This window comes from Mytilus trossulus, chromosome 3 (genome assembly GCF_036588685.1).
Source record: "Mytilus trossulus isolate FHL-02 chromosome 3, PNRI_Mtr1.1.1.hap1, whole genome shotgun sequence".
Taxonomy (NCBI): domain Eukaryota; kingdom Metazoa; phylum Mollusca; class Bivalvia; order Mytilida; family Mytilidae; genus Mytilus; species Mytilus trossulus.
In genome coordinates this window covers 72,732,959-72,754,154 of record NC_086375.1, presented here as the reverse complement: position 1 = coordinate 72,754,154, position 21,196 = coordinate 72,732,959, and the positions used below count along the sequence as shown (strand labels likewise).

The 21,196-nt window shown below is 28.9% G+C and overlaps 2 protein-coding genes across 2 annotated transcripts; one reads left to right on the top strand and one right to left on the bottom strand.

Annotated features, from left to right (window-relative positions):
* Positions 1-5,948: 5,948 nt before the first annotated feature.
* Positions 5,949-13,293, bottom strand: LOC134712336 (G patch domain-containing protein 2-like). Its single transcript, XM_063573788.1, has 7 exons — positions 13,162-13,293; positions 9,868-10,567; positions 9,336-9,409; positions 8,658-8,869; positions 7,678-7,722; positions 6,766-6,910; positions 5,949-6,409 (listed from the first exon to the last, which is right to left on the bottom strand). Exons 2-7 carry the CDS (start codon positions 10,548-10,550, stop codon positions 6,219-6,221), a joined length of 1,350 nt encoding a protein of 449 aa, XP_063429858.1. The 5' UTR covers positions 10,551-10,567; positions 13,162-13,293; the 3' UTR covers positions 5,949-6,218.
* LOC134712337 (uncharacterized) lies at positions 13,249-21,196 on the top strand. The gene is made up of 3 exons (XM_063573790.1): positions 13,249-13,381; positions 19,882-19,975; positions 20,514-21,196. Exons 1-3 carry the CDS (start codon positions 13,311-13,313, stop codon positions 20,736-20,738), a joined length of 390 nt encoding a protein of 129 aa, XP_063429860.1. The 5' UTR covers positions 13,249-13,310; the 3' UTR covers positions 20,739-21,196.

Below are 21,196 nucleotides of genomic sequence, written 5' to 3'. Positions count from 1 at the left end.
TGAAAAGCTTAGACTGAATGGTTCATTGGTAAATGCAACAACATCAATGGAAACGCCATTTTACGATCTTTCAAGAACCATAACTCCTGAAAGGTAAAAGTCAAAATCGTCATTATTGAACTTGACCTTCATTTTGTTGTCAGTAACAACATATTAAAATTCTAAAAGGTTTGGTTGAACAGTTCATACGTAAATGCAAGGACACGACATTTTTCAAACTTTCAAGAACCATAACTCCTGAACAGTAAAAGTAAAAATTGTCATTATTGAACTTGACCTTCATTTTGTTGTCAGTAACAACGTATTAAAATTTTAAAAGGTTTGGTTGAACAGTTCATGAGTAAATGCACGGACACAACATTTTTTAAACTTTCAAGAACCATAACTCCTGAAAGGTAAAAGTCAAAATCGTCATTATTGAACTTGACCTTCAATATGTTGTCAGTAACAACATATTAAAATTCTAAAAGGTTTGGTTGAACAGTTCATATGTAAATGCAAGGACACGACATTTTTCAAACTTTCAAGAACCGTAACTCCTGAACGGTAAAAGTCAAAATCGTCATTATTGAACTTGACCTTCATTTTGTTGTCAGTAACAACATATTACAATTTTAAAAGGTTTGGTTGAACGGTTCATGAGTAAATGCAAGGACACGACATTTTTTAAACTTTCAAGAACCGTAACTCCTGAACGGTAAAAGTCAAAATCGTCATTATTGAACTTGACCCTAATTTTGTTGTCAGTAACAACATATTAAAATTTTAAAAGGTTTGGTTGAACGGTTCATGAGTAAATGCACGGACAATATTTGGTGGACGCCTGCCCGGCCGGCCGACCGCCGTACATCCCCAAATCAATAACCCACATTTTTGTCACAAAAATCCGGTTAAAAATGGACTGAACCACAAAAACGTTAACCAATAAACCATGAAAATGAGGTCAAAGACAGATGAACTCTAACATGAAAGCGATGTTCACCATACAACCATTCTACACATCAAATAAACCTTTGGTTGACCTAATGCTTATACATTTGTAGCATCTGAGATATGGATTTGAAAACGAAAACTTAACTTTTGATCACTAATCTATGAAATAAGGTCAAGGTCAATCCTGAACATCTGATATAGTTATATCATAACTCATAATAAATAAGAAATTTACAATTTAAAAATATACAGTTTTTTTAGCATTTGATGAAACATGAAAACAAGGTTAAGGAGTATAGACATATGCCAGACAGAAGTTTCAGAACTCATAAGTCATCTGTATACAAGATATGAAGTATCAGGGTCTTCTACCTTTTTAACTTTAAGGCTTATACAAATAGTGTATGGTGTTTGATTAGCATTCCCAAGCCTAGCATTTTGTGACATTTGCTGCAGACAAGACAATAAAATTCATAGAATTATTATAAGAAAATATTATCAAGACAATAAAATTCATAGAATTATTATAAGAAAATATTATCAAGACAATAAAATTCATAGAATTATTATAAGAAAATATTATCAATACATAAAACATTCATATAAAATAGAATACAACATCTAAAATTTTACATTTAAACTACAAAATGTACATGTATCTACTTGTAGTAAAGGGTAAAAATCAATGCTTAAAGTCAAGTTACAGTAGATGGGTCATATTACTTTTTTTCATAAGGTTTTTGTTCACGGCTACATTAAACTAAATTTCCACTAAAAAATTAAAAAAGAAATGCTTAATCTCGTCATTTTTTCACAAATGTTATTGAAGTTCTTGAAATCAACATTTGCATAGAACACACATAAAATCCGTGAAAAATGTTCTCAATATATCTAAATTCCAATGTGTATATGTTGTTGATTTTATAAGTTTCTGTTTTATTGATATCAAATAATCAAAGGGCAAATGTATTAAAAATAAGGATAATTTTGACAAAGTTTTCATATACATACAAATGTTGAAATATTTCAAGGATTTTTCTTTACAAAAATATATATATCTTTAAGGTGGTACCCAACACTTTAACTAAAATTAATTTGGCTCGTTTAATTTTCTTGAAATTTTGACAAAGTATTCACTTTGACCCTTTGACAAAAATATAAAAATTTGAAAACATTTGAACCAACTGTTTTATCAGAAAAAATTCACTGGTTATATAGCAGTTTGACAAACACTTATTTTGATCATTGAGAAGCTTAATATTCCCTTAACAACACATCGTAATTAAAACGTTTATCTGATTTTACAGAGTTATCTCCCTGTAGTGTTAGGTACCACCTTAAGCAGCACAACAGTTAAAATAATTATTTTTTTGATTTTCAGTTAGATTTCAACTAGTGAAGTTGTTTGAGATTTTTCAACAAAATCTGTAACATATCCCATTTACTGTTCCTTGACCCATGGCATCAAAAATTGCAAAATCTATTACAAATGGAAAATTTCACAAATTTATTGCACTATTACAATATTCAAGTTATAAACAAATATTTAAAAAATTGTAAATCCAATCAAATATTTTACATTTCTTTGCTTTGATGTCTTGTAAACTTGTGTCTTCTTTTGCAATTTTGTACAGAAATAAGATGTGGCCCAATTGCCATTGAGACAAAAACCAAAAGTACAAGGATCTGATCATTATAGATCAGAGATATTTTTTTCACTTCTTTTTTATTTATAAATAATTATGCTGACAGACACAGTACCCAATAACATCATTCATTTAATGATTTAGTGGCAGATTCAGGGGGATGTGGTTGGAACCCCCTTTTTTTTGGACAATCAATGCATTTGAACGTGGACATTTGGTTGGAACCCTCCTTTTAAAAGTGGCTGGATTCACCATTGTTTAAGGTTATTGTTGCAGTAAGCACTTAACAAAAATGCTATAACACATTTATATGGTTATTTCCAAGGCCTAAAACATTTTACCAGCAACTGGCGGTAATTTCCTTAATTAAACCTGTACAGTTTCTTGTGCCTAAGTTTCCCTTTCCTTGGTTAATCCATTACAATTTCACATGCAGAAATGTTTATTTTGAAATAGCTTGTAATAACCTGGCTGATAGAAACTTTTGAAGGCAAAGGAGAAATGTGAACAAATTTAAGATCTCTTCTTAAAGATGTTGACTTTTTGATGTGAATCATTTAACAGTACAAGAATACTTATAATTGGGACTATAAAAAGTATCCTAAATTTATACTATTTCATGTTTACACTAGGATTATAGAAAACGCTCCCTTTAAACCCCCACTGTTAACAGAACAAGACAAGACATACAAATGAGGTTCAAAAAGAAAGTCTTGCTTAATTATATGCATGGTTGAAATATTTGTCTTTGAGCTTTCTATTAGTAAGTTTGGTCATAGTTCTTACTTAAAAAAAAAAAGAAAGGTCTTTAGACATATCATTTGATAGACCGTTTTCAAATATGTAAACTAATATTGCCTAAGCTCAATACATTAAATATATTCCAGGGACAAAACTTGAAGGGGGCCCAGTCGCCCATGGCTCCTAGATTTTGAGCTGGGCCCCTAAACTTTCAGTTAAATTTTAGTTGAACATATACAAACTAATTATGAAATATCTGGTCTGGGCTCCTAGCTTGAAATTCCCAAGTTTAGTCCCTGTATTCTGTTTGTACCACACTTCATTGTTATGATTTCTTTATACTCAGTTTGAATGTTTTGTTCTAGCTTAACATTTTAGAATTAATATGCCAAAAATGCAAGGATTTAAAGTTGTTGTTCAACATTTGAGTTCAGTGATACCAGAAATAGTGCAATATAAAAATAAGTCAATGTGGTATGACTGCCAATGAATAAACTATCGACTAAAGATCAAAGGACTTGGCTGTAAACAATGGCAGGTCACAATATGATCTTTAATGTATAAAAAGAATATCTAATGCATCTGTTACAAATTGTGACTTGGATGGAGATATGTGTCATTGGCACTTATACCATCTATTATCTATAACTTTAAAAACAATGAAAAATTTAACTTTAAAATATTCAATTCTTAAAAGTACATTATATAAGTAAAATCCTTATTATTAATAATGTACCGGAGGTTAATTGAAATATAAAAGAATTAATAAATCATTGCACTAAAACATCCTAAGTATTCACTTTATTTGATTTATAACATTGTCATGAAAATGTATTAAACAAATGTTAATGAATTGCATCTACATCAATATTTAAGAGTTAATATTTTATAAAGGTCATCATTATATAATTAATTTGATTATTAATTTCTATTATCTAACAAAAAAAATTATATATCTGATCTTGCAGTCTTTATAATTTATTCAAATTAAAGACAACTCCATACTACAATGTATTTTAATTCATCGGTCATGTGAGGATCATATATTCACCCTTAACAGCATAATAAAAAACAACCCTAATGTTATTGCCACATTTATTGATCTAAAAAAGGCTTTTGATTTCGTAGATCGTGATTTGTTGCTGTACAAATTGTTGCTTAATAATATTGATGGGAAAATATATAACTCTATTAAAAGTTTATATGTGCAAACAACCGCAAGTATTCGATTAAACAATAAAATGTCCGACTGGTTTTTATGTAACTCTGGTGTAAAACAAGGTGATAATTTATCTCCGACATTATTTTCTGTTTTTATTGATGATCTTGTAGATGAAATCAACCAACTTGGACTTGGTATTAAAGTTGGAGAATCGAAACTGTCTTTACTTTTATATGCGGACGATATTGTTTTCATGGCCGAGAATGAATGTGATATGCAAAAGATGCTAGATAAATTACATGATTGGTGTAAAAAATGGAGAGTTTTAATTAATACAGACAAGTCAAAAGTTGTACACTTCAGAGCATCTCGCAAAAAACGGAGCGAATTTCAGTTTAGAATCGGAGGGAACATCTTGCAAATTATAGACAAATATAAATACCTTGGAGTTATTTTTAACGAGAAAAAAGATTATACATCGAATGCTGAAAATCTTTCTGCAGCTATACTCGACTACTGTTCTTCAGTGTGGGGTTTTAAAGACTTAAATTGTATCGACACTATTCAAAACAAGGCCATAAGATACTTTTTGGGAGTTCACAAGTTTGCTCCAAAGCTGGCTATCAACGGAGATGTTGGATGGTTACCTTCAAAAGAACGTCGCTGGTGTAATATGGTTAGATATTGGAACCGATTGATGGATATGGACAATAGTAGACTTTGTAAAAGGGTCTTCCTACGGGACTACGAATTATCTACGGACAATTGGTCATCAAGTGTAAGAACAATAATGTCTTTAGTTGGTATGGATGAAAACTTTCAACAAATGCTAAAATGTGATGTTAATAGCGTCAGAAACAAACTTATGGATATATGTGCAACAAAATGGCATACAAACTTATCTAACTTTCCGAAACTTCGTACATATAGAACTTTTAAATTGACATATTCAACAGAAACATATGTTAAACAAAATTTAAAACGTAGAGAAAGATCGGTACTGGCCCAGTTTAGATGTGGCATTCTTCCGCTAAGATTAGAAACAGGACGTTTTGTTGGTGAGCCAGAATGCCAAAGGATATGTAGAATGTGCGACTCTGGACATATTGAAAATGAACTACACTTTCTGATTGAATGCCAATTTTACAATGGACTACGTAATCAATTATTCTCTGGACTTGGTGAAACCGTATTAAATTTGAATAACAGTGAAAAGTTAAATTTATTATTGTCAGAATATCCTCGAAAAACAGCTCGATACTTAGAACATTCATTTACAAAACGCAGACAACACTTATATTTAAATAATTAACATGTATATTCCTGATGACAATCTGAATTAATAATATAGTATCTATTTGAAGTGACTTATAGGTCCATTGGGCCGGGTGTAATTTAATTGAAATATTTCAATATTGTACATAATTTGTTATACACAATGTCACTATAATAAACATATTTGTATTGTAATTCAATATTTTAAAAAGATTGGCAATATACCAGGAAAATATCTGTAAATGTGATATTTTCCCTCCATAATTGTTTTGTTTATTGGTACTGTTTTTGGGAACATGTTTCGTAGCAAACTTTACTGTCAGTTAGAATAATGGTCACAATAGTTTCTCCTCCCCCCTAATTTTAGCAGAGCCACTAAAGAAAAAAATCTGAACAACAAGACCTATAAATCATGACCCTTATTTTATATGATAATGATGTAGAATAAGTAAAATCTGGTTCTATGATTTTTTCTGTTTTGTTTTTGAATGACCTAATCCTGTTCTTCTGAGTCTTCTGTATGCTAGAACTGGTGTTTGTATGCCTTCCCCTTCTGCTCCTAGACCTGATCCAGGCTTCCATCCCATACTTTGTAACATTTTATTGCCTATGTTAGATTCTGGTATAGGACTTGCTTCATCTCCTACAAAACCTGCAAATATCATGATAGTTTAAAGTATGAACATCTATATATTTATAATAGTTAAACGTACATTGTACAAACCCTCAGAGTGGTCTACATGTCAAAAACTTTGAAATTAAGAAATCTCATTCTGTTTATAAAGGAAATCACTTTATTCATTTTGTTTCCATCATGCTATTTTTAACTGGTATGGTCAGCCATTTACTCATTATCATCTCTTTTTTACATAAACATTTAGCAATCTTACAACATATATTTATAAATATTAAATTTTGACAAAACGTTTGGTTAAATAAGTCATAATCTCTACTTCCATAACATAAATACATTTATATACCGGTAGTACATGGTATACTTATATTTACCTTCAGGATTGGTTAATGCAGGTGATTTTCTGAGTTTTTTAGAATCTTTATTCTCCTTACTGGAGAACGGTGGAGAATATACTCCTTGCATGGAATTCCACATTTGTTTGTCTTCTATGTAGTTTGATACTGTATAACCTGGAGTCTAGTAATAAAAACACATTAAATTAATAAAACATAATAGATATAAATAAATGAATTCATGTACATGTATATATATAGACAATAGACAAGTGCCATGTTCTCTCCAGAGAGAAAAACTAAATTTATTTTCGTTTGCTATTTAGCTCATAAATCAGGCTGTCAGTTTTCATGTTTGAATTGTTTTACATTTGTCATTTCAAGGCCTTTTAAAGCTTACTTTACAGTTTGGGTTCTGCTCATTGTTGAATGCTGTAAAGTAACACATGGTTGTTAACTTCCATTTCATTTGGTCTCTGGTGGAGAGTTGTCTCATTGGTAATCATACCACATCTTTTCCTTTTTATGTTTGTAGATTTTTTTAAATTGATAATGTTGGTTATAAAGGAGTAGGTCCAGTAAGATGCCTTTTTGGCCCCAAAATATAGCAGTTTTACAAAATTGTTAAAATGTAAACTTTTAGTTATTTATTAGAAAGTAGAATGCTTCTGCTACATAAACATGGGCTGTTTTTGACAATTCAATGCACAAATATCGGGTACTAGCATCATAAAGTCATGCTAAATTACTGAAATCTTCACAATTTTAGCATTTTAGTTAAATTTTAGACGCATTTGTGTTCATTCGTATTAAATATTGAAATGTTAGTTGTATTTGATGATAAACATATGTAAAGATTGAGGATGAACACGGATGCTGTGTAGACATATACACCATAGGAGTGATAGATGGACTGTGTCTTATACTTAAAAAATAATAAACAAAACTGACCTTTTCTTTTAACCGTCTTCTACCAAATCTGACTTCTCTTCCAGACTAAAAATATAAAAAAATTGTTTCAAATATCATTTAACTGCTTAATTTTATCTTAAAACAAGGATTTTTAACAAAGATGCATAATTTTTTTCAATATACAGCTGCCTATATTCTACAACAGCATGATATCTACATGTTCAGTGCTAGGAGTTTGTTTTCAGGAAATGTGAGCACTTTTTGATAAGGCATTATTTAGTACTATTTTGTATATACCCTGGTATGTTAAAAGTTTTTCAGAATCGATTGTTCTTGTTTTTTTATTGTATGTGTGTCTACCTATTCCACTAAAAGAGATTTAAGTGGTGCAAGGTTGAAATTTAAACACCTTGTTTAAAACTGTCACATTTTCATAATTTGCCTGTTCTTACAATTTTGGCATTTGCCTTCAGTTTTATCTCAATGTCTCCTTCAGTATATAATGTGTACTTGTCAGTTTGCTAAGTTCAATCACAAATCATTCTAGACTTTAATAGGGCAGTTAAGAACTTAACAGAGTGCTTTAATACTTTTTACATCACCGAAGACTGTATGTTATATCATTTTGTGTAATTCAATTGCTGTCTCATTGAAATTTACACCACATCTCCATTTATTCATATTAATCATTTTAATACGTCCTAACTGGAACTGCTATTTGGTAGAAATCTATTTCATATTTTAAACGGATTCACTGAATGCAAACTTGACGCCGATTTAAAACTAGTTCCTGGTTCTAACTTTTGAATAATTTCTAATTCTGTTTATTTCTTTGTCACATTGTAAATTCAACTGTAATTTACTAATGACAACAAGATATTCCTGGTCTTCATAATACATACAATAGCTGCAAGGTTATATTTTTACAACAAAAATTCAATAGGCAAATGGTTGATTGATCATAATAAGACACAGAACAACTATAAACCTTCAGAAAATTAAAAAGGAAGAATATATACCTTTGCCATTAATTGAGTAACTCTTGCTTTAAATTGTAACTGTGAAGTTTTGGACATATTTTCAAATGTTCCAGACAGAATTTGATGGAATTCTTTTTCCGATTCCATCTCATTTTCATCCTTAGGTTCATTGTCGTCCCACCATGGAATGATTCCAGGTATACCACAAGCTGGTCCAGGCTCATGGAAGAAATCACTCTGTTCATCATCAGCTATAAAACAGATATTGTGATGGAATAAAAACAGAATTTGTGAAATTTTAATTAATGCAGACCATAACATTCCTTGCTGGATGATTGTCATGCAATTGTATCAATTCTTTGTTACAAATTGTTTTCTTTGTCTTTCTGAAATCCCCTGAAATTTGTATTTTCTAGTTCACAATATAACAGGCTACAAAAAGACGTCTGCCACTTAATCCCAACACATTGTTCTGACTCTGAGAAAATCAGTCTTTGTTCTAACAGGAAGACACATAACTTCAGTTATAACACGTTTACTTTATTCTGAGCCAACTATAGTATTTGATTTTACTAAAATTAGGCAAATATAAAAAGATTTAATTATTTGTTTCAATATAGCTTATAATTGAAACATGTGACCTTACACATGAGAGACATAAGTAGGTATAATTGAAGGCCTTCATTACAAATTAAAAGTAGCAAAACAATAATTTACCTTCTCTTCCTTCATCATGTGTACTTATTCCCTCACTGTCACTACTACTAAAACTTGTCCAGGAACTACTCTCCCTAAAATTATACAACAGAAATAAGAAGCCAAAACACATACTACAGGTACATGTACACAATGTAGCTTTATAGGTAATTTAACCTGAGATAATCTAGAGTCAAGTGTCATCACAGTGAGTCAGTGCTTAAATACCTGTGTCATTTGTCAACATGTGAATATTGTCTGTGTAAGGAGCATATATACATGATATACATGTAGCTTATTTTCCATTTATGTCATAATTATGACCACCTTTTCTCTTGTAGTAGTTTTAAAATAGTAAAATAACTGTCATCAATTCATTTATTTAGGCTAGGGGAATAAATGTATCAATAACATTAATGTTTTCTAAAAGAATGTATCAATTGCCACCCTTAAAGGCTTTCATCTTTCCATATAACAATGTATAAGGACAATAAACTCTGTCTCTCTCCAAAAAATTTCTGTTGACAAGGTATATTATAACCTTAAAACTTACTGAGATTCATTTCCAGTATCCATGGTATCATATTTTTCTGAGTTGTCCTTGTTAGTATCTGATTTAGATTTGGAACTTCTCTTCCTTTTTCCTGGATATATTTGTTCTACCGTGGTTTCTTTGATGGTTTCTGGTATTGGTGATTCTTTCCTATCTTCAATTTCCATTTTTGCTTTATTTTTTTGTTTGAATGGCACTACTGTACTCTGTGGGGCTGGCATACATTCAACATCAATGACCATGGATTTATATTTTTTTCTTCGTCTTTGTGGTTTTACAGGAGATATGTTATCTGTGAATGAATCTGATTCTACAGAAGGTATATATTCAGTTCTTGCTGGCATCGATAGTCTTGTATAGTAATGTGTTTTACTTAAAACATCATCAGAATCACTCTGTTGTAAACGGCTTTCCATGTAACCCCTAAGTGCTCCTTCTAGACTGCTTTCCGAAGCTTCACTTGTGTTGTCAAGTTCAACACATGTTATTCGTTTCTTTTTTCCCTTTTTTTTCTTCTGTCTTTTTGATGAAGCCATAGCCATGTAATTTTTTGATGATTTTGGTGATCTTGTAGTTTCTTCTAGTGCCATGGTGAGATCACTAACTAGGTCGTCCATCCTCAGACCATTTGTTTTTGACAAAACTTGCAAATTCTGAAACTGTCGTACAATATGTGTATCCATCAGGGTTTCGTTTTCGCCTAAAACAGAATATCATGTATCTTATTATTGACTATTCAATAATGAATACTGTAATAAATGTATCACTTAGTTTATTTTTACCAATACCTAGCTGGAAATATGTTATTAAGCTTTCAGAATGAAAATCACACAATTTAATTTAAACAACAGCATGTACAATATGTATGTAAAGAATAGTTGTTACAAATGTCTAAGTGACTAACTATATTTTGTAAGTTTAGTTTAAACATATTTATTTACTTTTTAACTTATCAGACAACATTTAGTTCAAATAAATATAACGTTCTGAAAGTCTAATTTTAGGGAAGGCTATTTTGTAGGAAGGTGTCAACAGAAAAATAAAATAGACTTTCAAGGCTTCATAACAAACATTATTTTTATTTTTTTTATTTGTCTGCTATTACTGGACATCACACAGGTTCCCGCAAATGTTTGACGTCATAATACAAAATATCTAATGCCACAATGGAAAAGTGTTTTGTTATGACATCACTAGATCAAATGGAAATGATTCTCAACCAGCACAGATTTCCAGATACATGTAGCAATATTTCGACCAGGCGACAGTGTAGCAATACCTTGAATGACGGAATAACACCTTTATTATCCAAATAACACTTGTATTGACCAAATAACACTCTAAATTTTAATATTAGAACATATCAGTGACTTTTAAACATTGATTAATATAAAATAATAATATACTATAAAGGTTTTCATTACTAAAAAATGATATGTAAATAGCAGGTACATGTAAGTTCATAAAGATCGTTTTAATATAGTGTTTACATCCAACATGGAGACCAAGGATAAAGCATATATAATATTTATGTATGTATACATGTACCATGTAACATGGTGGCCATGTTGGATGTTACGTACATACTTATTGATTCTATATTTATAACGATTTTAATGAACTTACCTGCTTGCTGTAAATCATTTTTTAGTTATCAAATACATTTATTATAGGCCAGTTACAGGATACGGTTTTCAGCCAAATCTGCCATGTGTGATTTCAATCACAAGGTGTCAAAGATGTATGCATAGAAATTTCAAACCCATGTTGAGCAAATGGGTTAAACAGTTTTATTTTAGGCCAAAATTAAAAAAATGTGTGATTCCCCTCCACCAACCATTTGCCAACCCGGGTACAAAATAAGCCCCCGGGTCAAAAAATTATTTTCCACTTTAAAATCGAAATTATTTTTTTCCTGAAAATAATTTGTCTCCATTTTTGGAAAGTGCCTGAAAGCAGAAGGATTGATAATCTAAATAAATACACTCAAATTGAGCACAAACAACTGATAAGTGGCCTAGACTGGACAAGTCAAACCATTCATGTGACCATGCTATGACAATCACATCCAGTTAAAAAAAAAAAAAAAAAAGAACCTGCCTTCCTGGTCTGTTTACAAAGGGTAGATACGAGGGAGGGGAAACAGACATTCTTTTAAATGTGGCCTTATACTGCACAAAATATTTGGGAAATTAAAATCTAAATGGATGGCCACTCTCCGTCAGTCTACGGCAATCACATTTCGCCGTTTCAGAATGTAATGCATCCTGTTTTATATTTTCAAAAGTGTACACCAAAATGTCATCATTGGGTACAAACAATGAAATTACCGATGATGCTTTTGATTTTGAAACGGCGTACTTACAGAACATTAATTATTTCTATACTACCCAAAAGAATGACAATTATGAAAGTGCTTGAAACTTCCAATAGAACAGGGATACAGGAGCGCCTTCTCTCTGATTTAAAATGACGTCATAAAGCCGTGCAAAATTGACGATATTTTCCAGTGAAAGACATGATTCCAGAAATTACCTATATAATATTATTTAAAAGAAGTCACCAATATGGCTAATATAAAAATTTCAAGTTTATTCAGTCATTTCAAGTGTAATTAGGATAATAACACTGTTTTTCAGTCATTCATGTTACCCACTGAACATTGAGAATATAATGCAAATGTTAACGTTATGTTTTCCATATTAATGTCTTAATTTTATGACATTACTTGGTTTGGTACCTTTGTATGGGCGCCTTCAATATAGATTTTGAGCATAAAAGTAACACAGCGCAAAGTATCCAGTTTTATTCGTTTATTACATGTTATACACCCACAGTGTAGAACTTATACCTTATCGCTATTTGTCTGCCATTACTGAAACATCATAATTGAAAATATCTGACGCGGGTCACGCCATAATGAAAAGGTGATAGTTGTATGACGTCAAAAGTTCAAGCAGAACAGATTCTTGAGTTTAGCGGGAAGTTATAGCAATAAGGTGTATTGACACATCATATTTATAACTCAATATACTGTGTATGATGCAAGCTCCATCCAGCTTATGTTTATATGATTTTACAGTTTGAAGAATCCTGATTTAATTCCATTAACTTTACTTTCAATTACCGTGTGTTATCGTATATCAATATAAATAAATTATTGTAATTAAAAATAATACTATTTATTTGGGGAACTACTTCTCCCTATTTGGTTAAATAACCAGCCAGTTTAAGAATGGTGCAGGTCATAAAGTGTGGAAACATATCAATTAAATAATCAATGTTAGATCATACATTTAGCATTTCAATTAAATGATCATAAAAGTCAAACTAGGCTGCTTTCTGTTTGCCAAAAAATCCAATATGTCACAGCTGAGCCTCCATGTTTGTTTTTATCTCGCCGCTTCTCGTATAATCTCGCGTCATTTTAAGCAGCAGCCAAAATGGAAGGAGCAGGAAAGGCAACGATCAACCAAAAATTTGCTGAAAATCTGTTTAAATACAGTCGTCAGAGGTAGTTATACAGACATTGTGTGCAGAATAATGCATTTATGTTATATTATGCCATATGCATTGGTGAATTTTTCTGTTAGGAGCTAAAAATCACAAAAATGAGCAGTTGTCAAGGACAACAAAATCATGAATGAAGTGAGAACATTAAAGTAAATACATGCAGTATCTCACATGACAGGCTTGAATGGCATGATTTGTAATGAAAAACATCCTGAAAGATCCAGTCTTGATGAATTGCGAAGTGTTTCTAAAATACTGATCCCTTTAAGTTGGGTTTCTGTGTCTACAGTGTGACAATAAACGTATTCACACTTTTGGTAATCAGCTGAATCTTGCCTCCGAATGACCTTAGATCTACTCCGAATCACCTCTTGATGTCAAGCAACAATCACTTTTAAATTGTGACGTCAAATATTTTAAATTATGATGTCAAAGTTTACGGGAACCTGTGTGACTTTACGTAATGGCGGACAAATTTGCATACAAGTGTAAATACGTCTATCACTAAATACACCTTATCACTATTTGTCCGCCATTTCTGGATAACACATGGGTTCCCGTAATATTTCATAAAACAAAATATCTGACGCCACAATGGAAAAGTGATTGTTGTATGCGTCAAAAGTTCAAGCGGCCGGGTCAGCCGGGATAAGCGATAAGGTGTATTGGGTGTTTGAACGCTGTAATCAACATTTGCATTGCCTCAGGTGTAACTAACTTTTTTCGCAAACACGTAGCATTATATCTGCAGCTCTGAATTGTTATTTCTCAAAAAAACAGTCTTCTTTTACTTTTATAGGAGTCCCAACCCATAAAGAGCTATACTTAACTATTCTTAACTCTATGGCAAGCCAAAGTGGACAAAAAGAGCTATTTTCTAATATTAAAAAATAAGGTACTTTTTAATATTAGAAAATGATTTTTCAATATTAAAAAATCATTTCTTAATATTAGAAAATCCTTTTTTAATATTAGAAAATCATTTTTTAATATTAGAAAATCATTTTTTAATATTAGAAAATCATTTTTTAATATTAGAAAATCATTGTTTAATATTAGAAAATCATTTTTTAATATTAGAAAACCATTTTTAATATTAGAAAATCATTTTCTAATATTAAAAAGTACCTTATTTTTTAATATTAGAAAATGATTTTCTAATATTAAAAAATGATTTTCTAATATTAGAAAATGATTTTCTTATATTAGAAAATGATATTTTAATATTAGAAAATGATTTATTAATATTAGAAAATGAATTTCTAATATAAGAAATTACTTTTGATTTTCTAATATTAAAAAATCATTTCTTTAATATTAGAAAATCCTTTTTTAATATTAGAAAATCATTTTTTAATATTAGAAAATCATTGTTTAATATTAGAAAATCATTTTTTAATATTAGAAAACCATTTTTAATATTAGAAAATCATTTTCTAATATTAAAAAGTACCTTATTTTTTAATATTAGAAAATGATTTTCTAATATTAAAAAATGATTTTCTAATATTAGAAAATGATTTTCTTATATTAGAAAATGATATTTTAATATTAGAAAATGATTTATTAATATTAGAAAATGAATTTCTAATATTAAAAAATGATTTTCTAATATTAAAAAATGAATTTCTAATATTGAAAAATGAATTTCTAATATTAAAAAATCATTTATTAATATTAGAAAATGAATTTCTAATATAAGAAATTACTTTTGATTTTCTAATATTAGAAAATGATTTTCTTATATTAGAAAATGATATTTTAATATTAGAAAATGATTTATTAATATTAGAAAATGAATTTCTAATATAAGAAATTACTTTTGATTTTCTAATATTAAAAAATCATTTCTTTAATATTAGAAAATCCTTTTTTAATATTAGAAAATCATTTTTTAATATTAGAAAATCATTGTTTAATATTAGAAAATCATTTTTTAATATTAGAAAACCATTTTTAATATTAGAAAATCATTTTCTAATATTAAAAAGTACCTTATTTTTTAATATTAGAAAATGATTTTCTAATATTAAAAAATGATTTTCTAATATTAGAAAATGATTTTCTTATATTAGAAAATGATATTTTAATATTAGAAAATGATTTATTAATATTAGAAAATGAATTTCTAATATAAGAAATTACTTTTGATTTTCTAATATTAAAAAATCATTTCTTTATATTAGAAAATCCTTTTTTAATATTAGAAAATCATTTTCTTATATTAGAAAATCATTTTTTAATATTAGAAATTCATTTTCTAATATTAGAAAATCAAAAAGTAATTTCTTATATTAGAAATTCATTTTCTAATATTAGAAAATCAAAAGTAATTTCTTATATTAGAAATTCATTTTCTAATATTAATAAATGATTTTTTAATATTAGAAATTCATTTTTTAATATTAGAAAATCATTTTTTAATATTAGAAATTCATATTTTAATATTAGAAATTCTAATATTAGAAAATGAATTTAAATTCATATTTTAATATTAGAAATTCTAATATTAGAAAATGAATTTCTAATATTAAAAAATGAATTTCTAATATTAAAAAATGATTTTCTAATATTAAAAAATGAATTTCTAATATTGAAAAATGAATTTCTAATATTAAAAAATCATTTATTAATATTAGAAAATGAATTTCTAATATAAGAAATTACTTTTGATTTTCTAATATTAGAAAATGAATTTCTAATATAAGAAATTACTTTTGATTTTCTAATATTAGAAAATGAATTTCTAATATTAAAAAATTATTTTCTAATATAAGAAATTGATTTTCTAATATTAAAAAAGGATTTTCTAATATTAAGAAATGATTTTTTAATATTAAAAAAGCATTTTCTAATATTAAGAAATGATTTTTTAATATTAAAAAAGCATGTTCTAATATTAAGAAATCATTTTCTAATATTAGAAAATCATTTTCTAATATTAATAAATAGACTTAAATGAAGTTTTCAGTTTCTACAAGGTTATTTTCATGAAAAATACACAGATAAACATAGAAGTAGTCATGAGTTTGACTTGAGTTATGTTCAGTTTGAAATCAGTAATGTGGTGTTAAATTTTACTCTCCCCTTTCTGGTATCTTACATTGTACATGTACAATAAGGGATTTCCAACAAGTTAAAGTGACAAGCTACATTGTAGCTGGCTACTGACTTGTAATAAGGAGGCAGGTTTAGGTGCAGGGGGCCTTGGACTCCTATTTTTTTGGGATAAAATATTTGTTATGATATCTAAGGAATCACTAGAGCAAACCCTTCGTATTTTAGCCCTCTCCCCTTTATGCAAATTTCTGGATCAGCAGCTGACTGTCATTTAAATGAACATGTAGCATAGGGTTAATACCAGAATTTCTTAATACAGAGTTTTAAGATTACAGGTGAATGAAACATAGTAATCAAACATTTGAACACACCCTTAGATAATATTTTGTTCACTAAAGACTCAACTTTCTATTATAATTATGAATAAGTTTGTTACATCATTGGAAGTAGAAATTTTGAAATAAGGAGATGTGGTTGCCAAATGTGAATCAGAATTTTTTAATTGATTTTTTCCCCCATTATTTTCTTTAACAGAGCTTTCAGGTAATCAGTTCACATGTAGACAGCTAGATTTATAAATTATACAGATTGCAGATTTATTTTTCACTTTATATGGTACACTGTCAACATAAAGGTTTCACTTATAGTTTACGACATTTTCTGTATTTTCACGATTCATACAAATGAATGTTTGAGATGCCTAAATCATTTCAATTTTTAACAAAATTCATTCTGAAATGTCATGTCTGAAGTGACAGCCATAATATAATTATAAAAGAAGAAAACAAACATTGGACACCTCAGCAAACAAATTATCTGAATAATTTTTGCAAGGGGTTTAAAAGTTGAGCAAGTTTTCAAGTACTTCTATACATGTAGAATGCATGTTGTGTAGCCAATTGAAAGTAATAGATACATTTGTACATGTATGTTATTCAATTTGGTTCTGATGGTTGAAAAGCATATTTTTTGCTGTTTAAAAAAATAAAAGCAGTCGAGCGATTTAGACTTTAGGCTTTAAGTTCAAAAGTTTAACTTAGTTTAGCTAATTTTTAACTTTAGAAAGGCAAGCATTTATTAGGGATACTTATAGTATTTTAAATACATAGTCGCATTATTAGCTCATATTAAAGCTAATGGCAATATTGGTAAAGAAGATAAGAGAAGCCAGCAGAGGAGAAAGTTTCCCCTTGTCAATACATTTTATTTCTATAAATGGCCAACAGAAGCCAGGAGAGGAGAAAGTTTCCCTTTGTCCGAACTTCAAAAAATGGTCAACAGAATAAAATGTTGATAATAACAATTCATACAACTGGCCCATGAAATTCTATAAAAAAAAATAGAAATGGTAGATTTTTGCCGTTTCACATTAAATTCAAGAAGTTTGAAGCTGAAATACAAAATTATTAGTTATATTACAAAAATATGAATATATATAGTATTATACTGATATGTGAAGACAGACTAAACATATATGGTATGAAAAATTCGAAATTTTTTGATTTTACAAATTAAAGGGATTGTAAAAAATTGCCTTATAAAGCCTGCTTTACATTAATGAATTGATTGTACAGAAATGGTCAATATCTAACATGTAACAATTTCCTTTGTAAGACACAGTGTGCTTGATTATGGTTATACATTTTACTTAGCTGTATTTTTGCAAGTGCCGTACACTGTATATATATATATTGTGTTTTTAAATGGCAAATCACAGGTTAAGTCATTCACTTTTATTTTATGCAGTTTTGAAAAATCAGGTAATAGTTATTTAGAAATGTTCACATTTATTCTGCCTTGCATTATATTTGATAAATGAATGTGTAATGCTTAGATAAATAGACTATGGTGGATTCATTAATATTCGTTGGACACCAATTTTTGTGGGAACAGGCTAGGAGAACCACAAATTTAAATGTTCAATGAAATACATATTTCTAAAGGAATGTATGCAATCTTTTTCAAAACCACACATTTATATATCGATGAATATGCAAGTTTTCCTCAATTCACGAAAATTGGTACCCATGAAAATAAATCAATCCAAAGTATTTTTAACAATTATGGATCTTGTTTAACAGAACAGTAATCAAATATGCATGGCTTCATATAGAATAGTTACACCAAGAAATAAACATGCAGCTTTAAATGACATGATATTTAAACATACACAAATGTACATATATGTATATATATAGTATAACAATAATAAGTATAACTGTATTAAAAAGAGAAACTATGATGAGGGTATTCCCAAAATGTGTAAGTAAAGTTAAAAATGAGTTATTTCCCTTGTGGGCACAGTAGCTAATGAATTCATGAATATCATTTATTTTTTTACTCCCTGAAAGTCCTCTATTATTGATAAACAGACTTTTATCCATTTCATCTGGGGATTTTCTATCTTTGCTTCATTTTTTTCTATGACACTTAATTTCTCACGATAGTCATAAAATCATTGCAAAGTACAAGTAGCTTTTCAAAAGAAGAATATTTTTTTTAGTATGAAAACCCTTAAAAGGGTAAATTTTAATCAGTGCTGTTTCATAAAGGAAAACATCAATTTACCATTTTCTCTATAATTCATGTATAAGATTAGAAGATGTCTTTTTTTTTTTAGCTTTCCAAATTTTGCCTTACAATGATGTTTATAAGGTTCAACTCTGTCTTTGAAGCTAGAATTATTTCAGAAATTTTAAGTGGGATGTTGAGTTAAATTAGATGGATTTAACTTTAAGGTTTCCAGTGTTTTTCTACCACTTTAATTTATATAGGAAATTAAAATTATTTTAGAACGCTGCATGGTTAAACAGATGAAGAAATCTAATGTTCAACATATAGACAGTTTTTTGCACTTTTGTGATAAAAATACTGCATGGTTATAAATAACATACCTATATTATTGTATAGAGTGACTGAAGACAACAAATTGCCTACACATGTAGCAAAGACTATGCATTAAAATATTATAAATCTGTTCGAGTTAGAAAATACAAGTATACATATCCAGCTCAAAGATAGATTTTATATATTTAAATATTTGAAATAAATACTGCACATTTAGAAATTAAAACTATCATTTATAAATGCAACAGTTGAACAACAGTCAAGTATGAAAGCCAAGGTGTAACACAGTAAGAATAATTGTTATGTTATCTGAAGTTGAAATGCTAAATTCAACTTTTATTGAAATTTTGTAAAATGTCTGATGTTTGTTTAACCAAAAATTGTTGAAAATGTCCAAACTCTCAACTGTCTTATTTTAATGCAGTATTTAAAAATAATAATAAAAACCTTAATTTGTATTTATTATTTTTACAGGAACACTCAGTCAGCCTAGTATATCTAATATCTGCTATTGTAAAAATTGATATAAGAAATTTGCTTAAATAATGAAATACAAAACAACCAATAAATATTTTCTATTAACTGTTTTTATAGGGTTCCAGACTACTCCAGAAGTCACCCAGTTGTCCCTTCAATGTATGTACCAGAATGGAAAACAGACATGAAAAACAGGAAATTAATAGTAAAGGTATATATTTATATGACAATTGAATAAAAAGTCTTTATGAATTTAGATATTCTTGGTCTATGTGGAGCACAAAGGCCTGTATTTCTATCTCCTGCTACCCAAAATGAAACAAAATAAAACAAAAATATTTTCAGGTAAAAATATACTATAAGCAAGCTTTCATATAAAGTTGTCTTTAGGTCCTATGAAGCTAAGCTGAATCACTAATGATTAGAAATTGTATTTATCTGTGTTGAGGTCCAATAAGTTGAATTTGATTTGAAATTTTTCTTATCTGTTTTGAGGCCCAATAGACTGAATTTGATTGGAAATTTACTTTATCTTTGCTGAGGTAAAATTAAGCTAGCTGACTTTGTTTTCAAATTTTCTTTTTCTGTACTGAGGTCCAATAAGATCTGATTCAAAATTTCCTTTTAATATCTGTGTGAGATATTTCACTTTTAGATGTTTATCATCAAAATTAAACATGTTCATTTAAAAGTTGGATATAGTGAAATAATAAGTTCAGTTATGGAATTATGATTAATATATTTTACAGAATGCTGAGCTTGGAGGTGTCCCACATTTTGAGCATGATGAGAATCTATTTTTAGAAAAGAGGGAACAAATGTTTTACAATGTTGAAGACCGCAATAGAGTGGAGTCCAAATACCCAGTTCGTGATCGTAGCAAACTCCTCCGCCCAGATTTTCACCATGAGACTTCTAAATATCAGAGTGAATTAATGTTTAGACGGGATGAGGACTACGTTATGAAGGCTTGATCACCTGTGATAATTGTTACCACTATAGACATCAGTATTATTGCACCATGTTTTTGTTATTCTAGTACTGTAATGTCTTGCCATATGTTGAGTAAGACATTTTTTATTGCCAACAGCTGTATACAGTGTTGTGTTTTTATCATTTTTACATTTTGGCTATCTTTTTTAACCAAATTTTGTTACAAACTATATTCTCACTAGGGCTTTCAATAAATTGGAAAAAGGGATTTCCTTTATTTTAAATTCACACATACAAGTATCATTCACTTTAAATTAGTGCTTAACAGTATTAAGTACAGATATTTTTTATCACATTTATTCTTGTACATTGTTTGTTGTTTTTGTAAATGTCTATTTATACATATAGTTTTTGTTTTGTACCTTTTATGATACTTGTTGGATTTGTGTCTGCATTTCTATTTCTTGATTTTAAAAAATGTAATAAAAATGAAACTTAA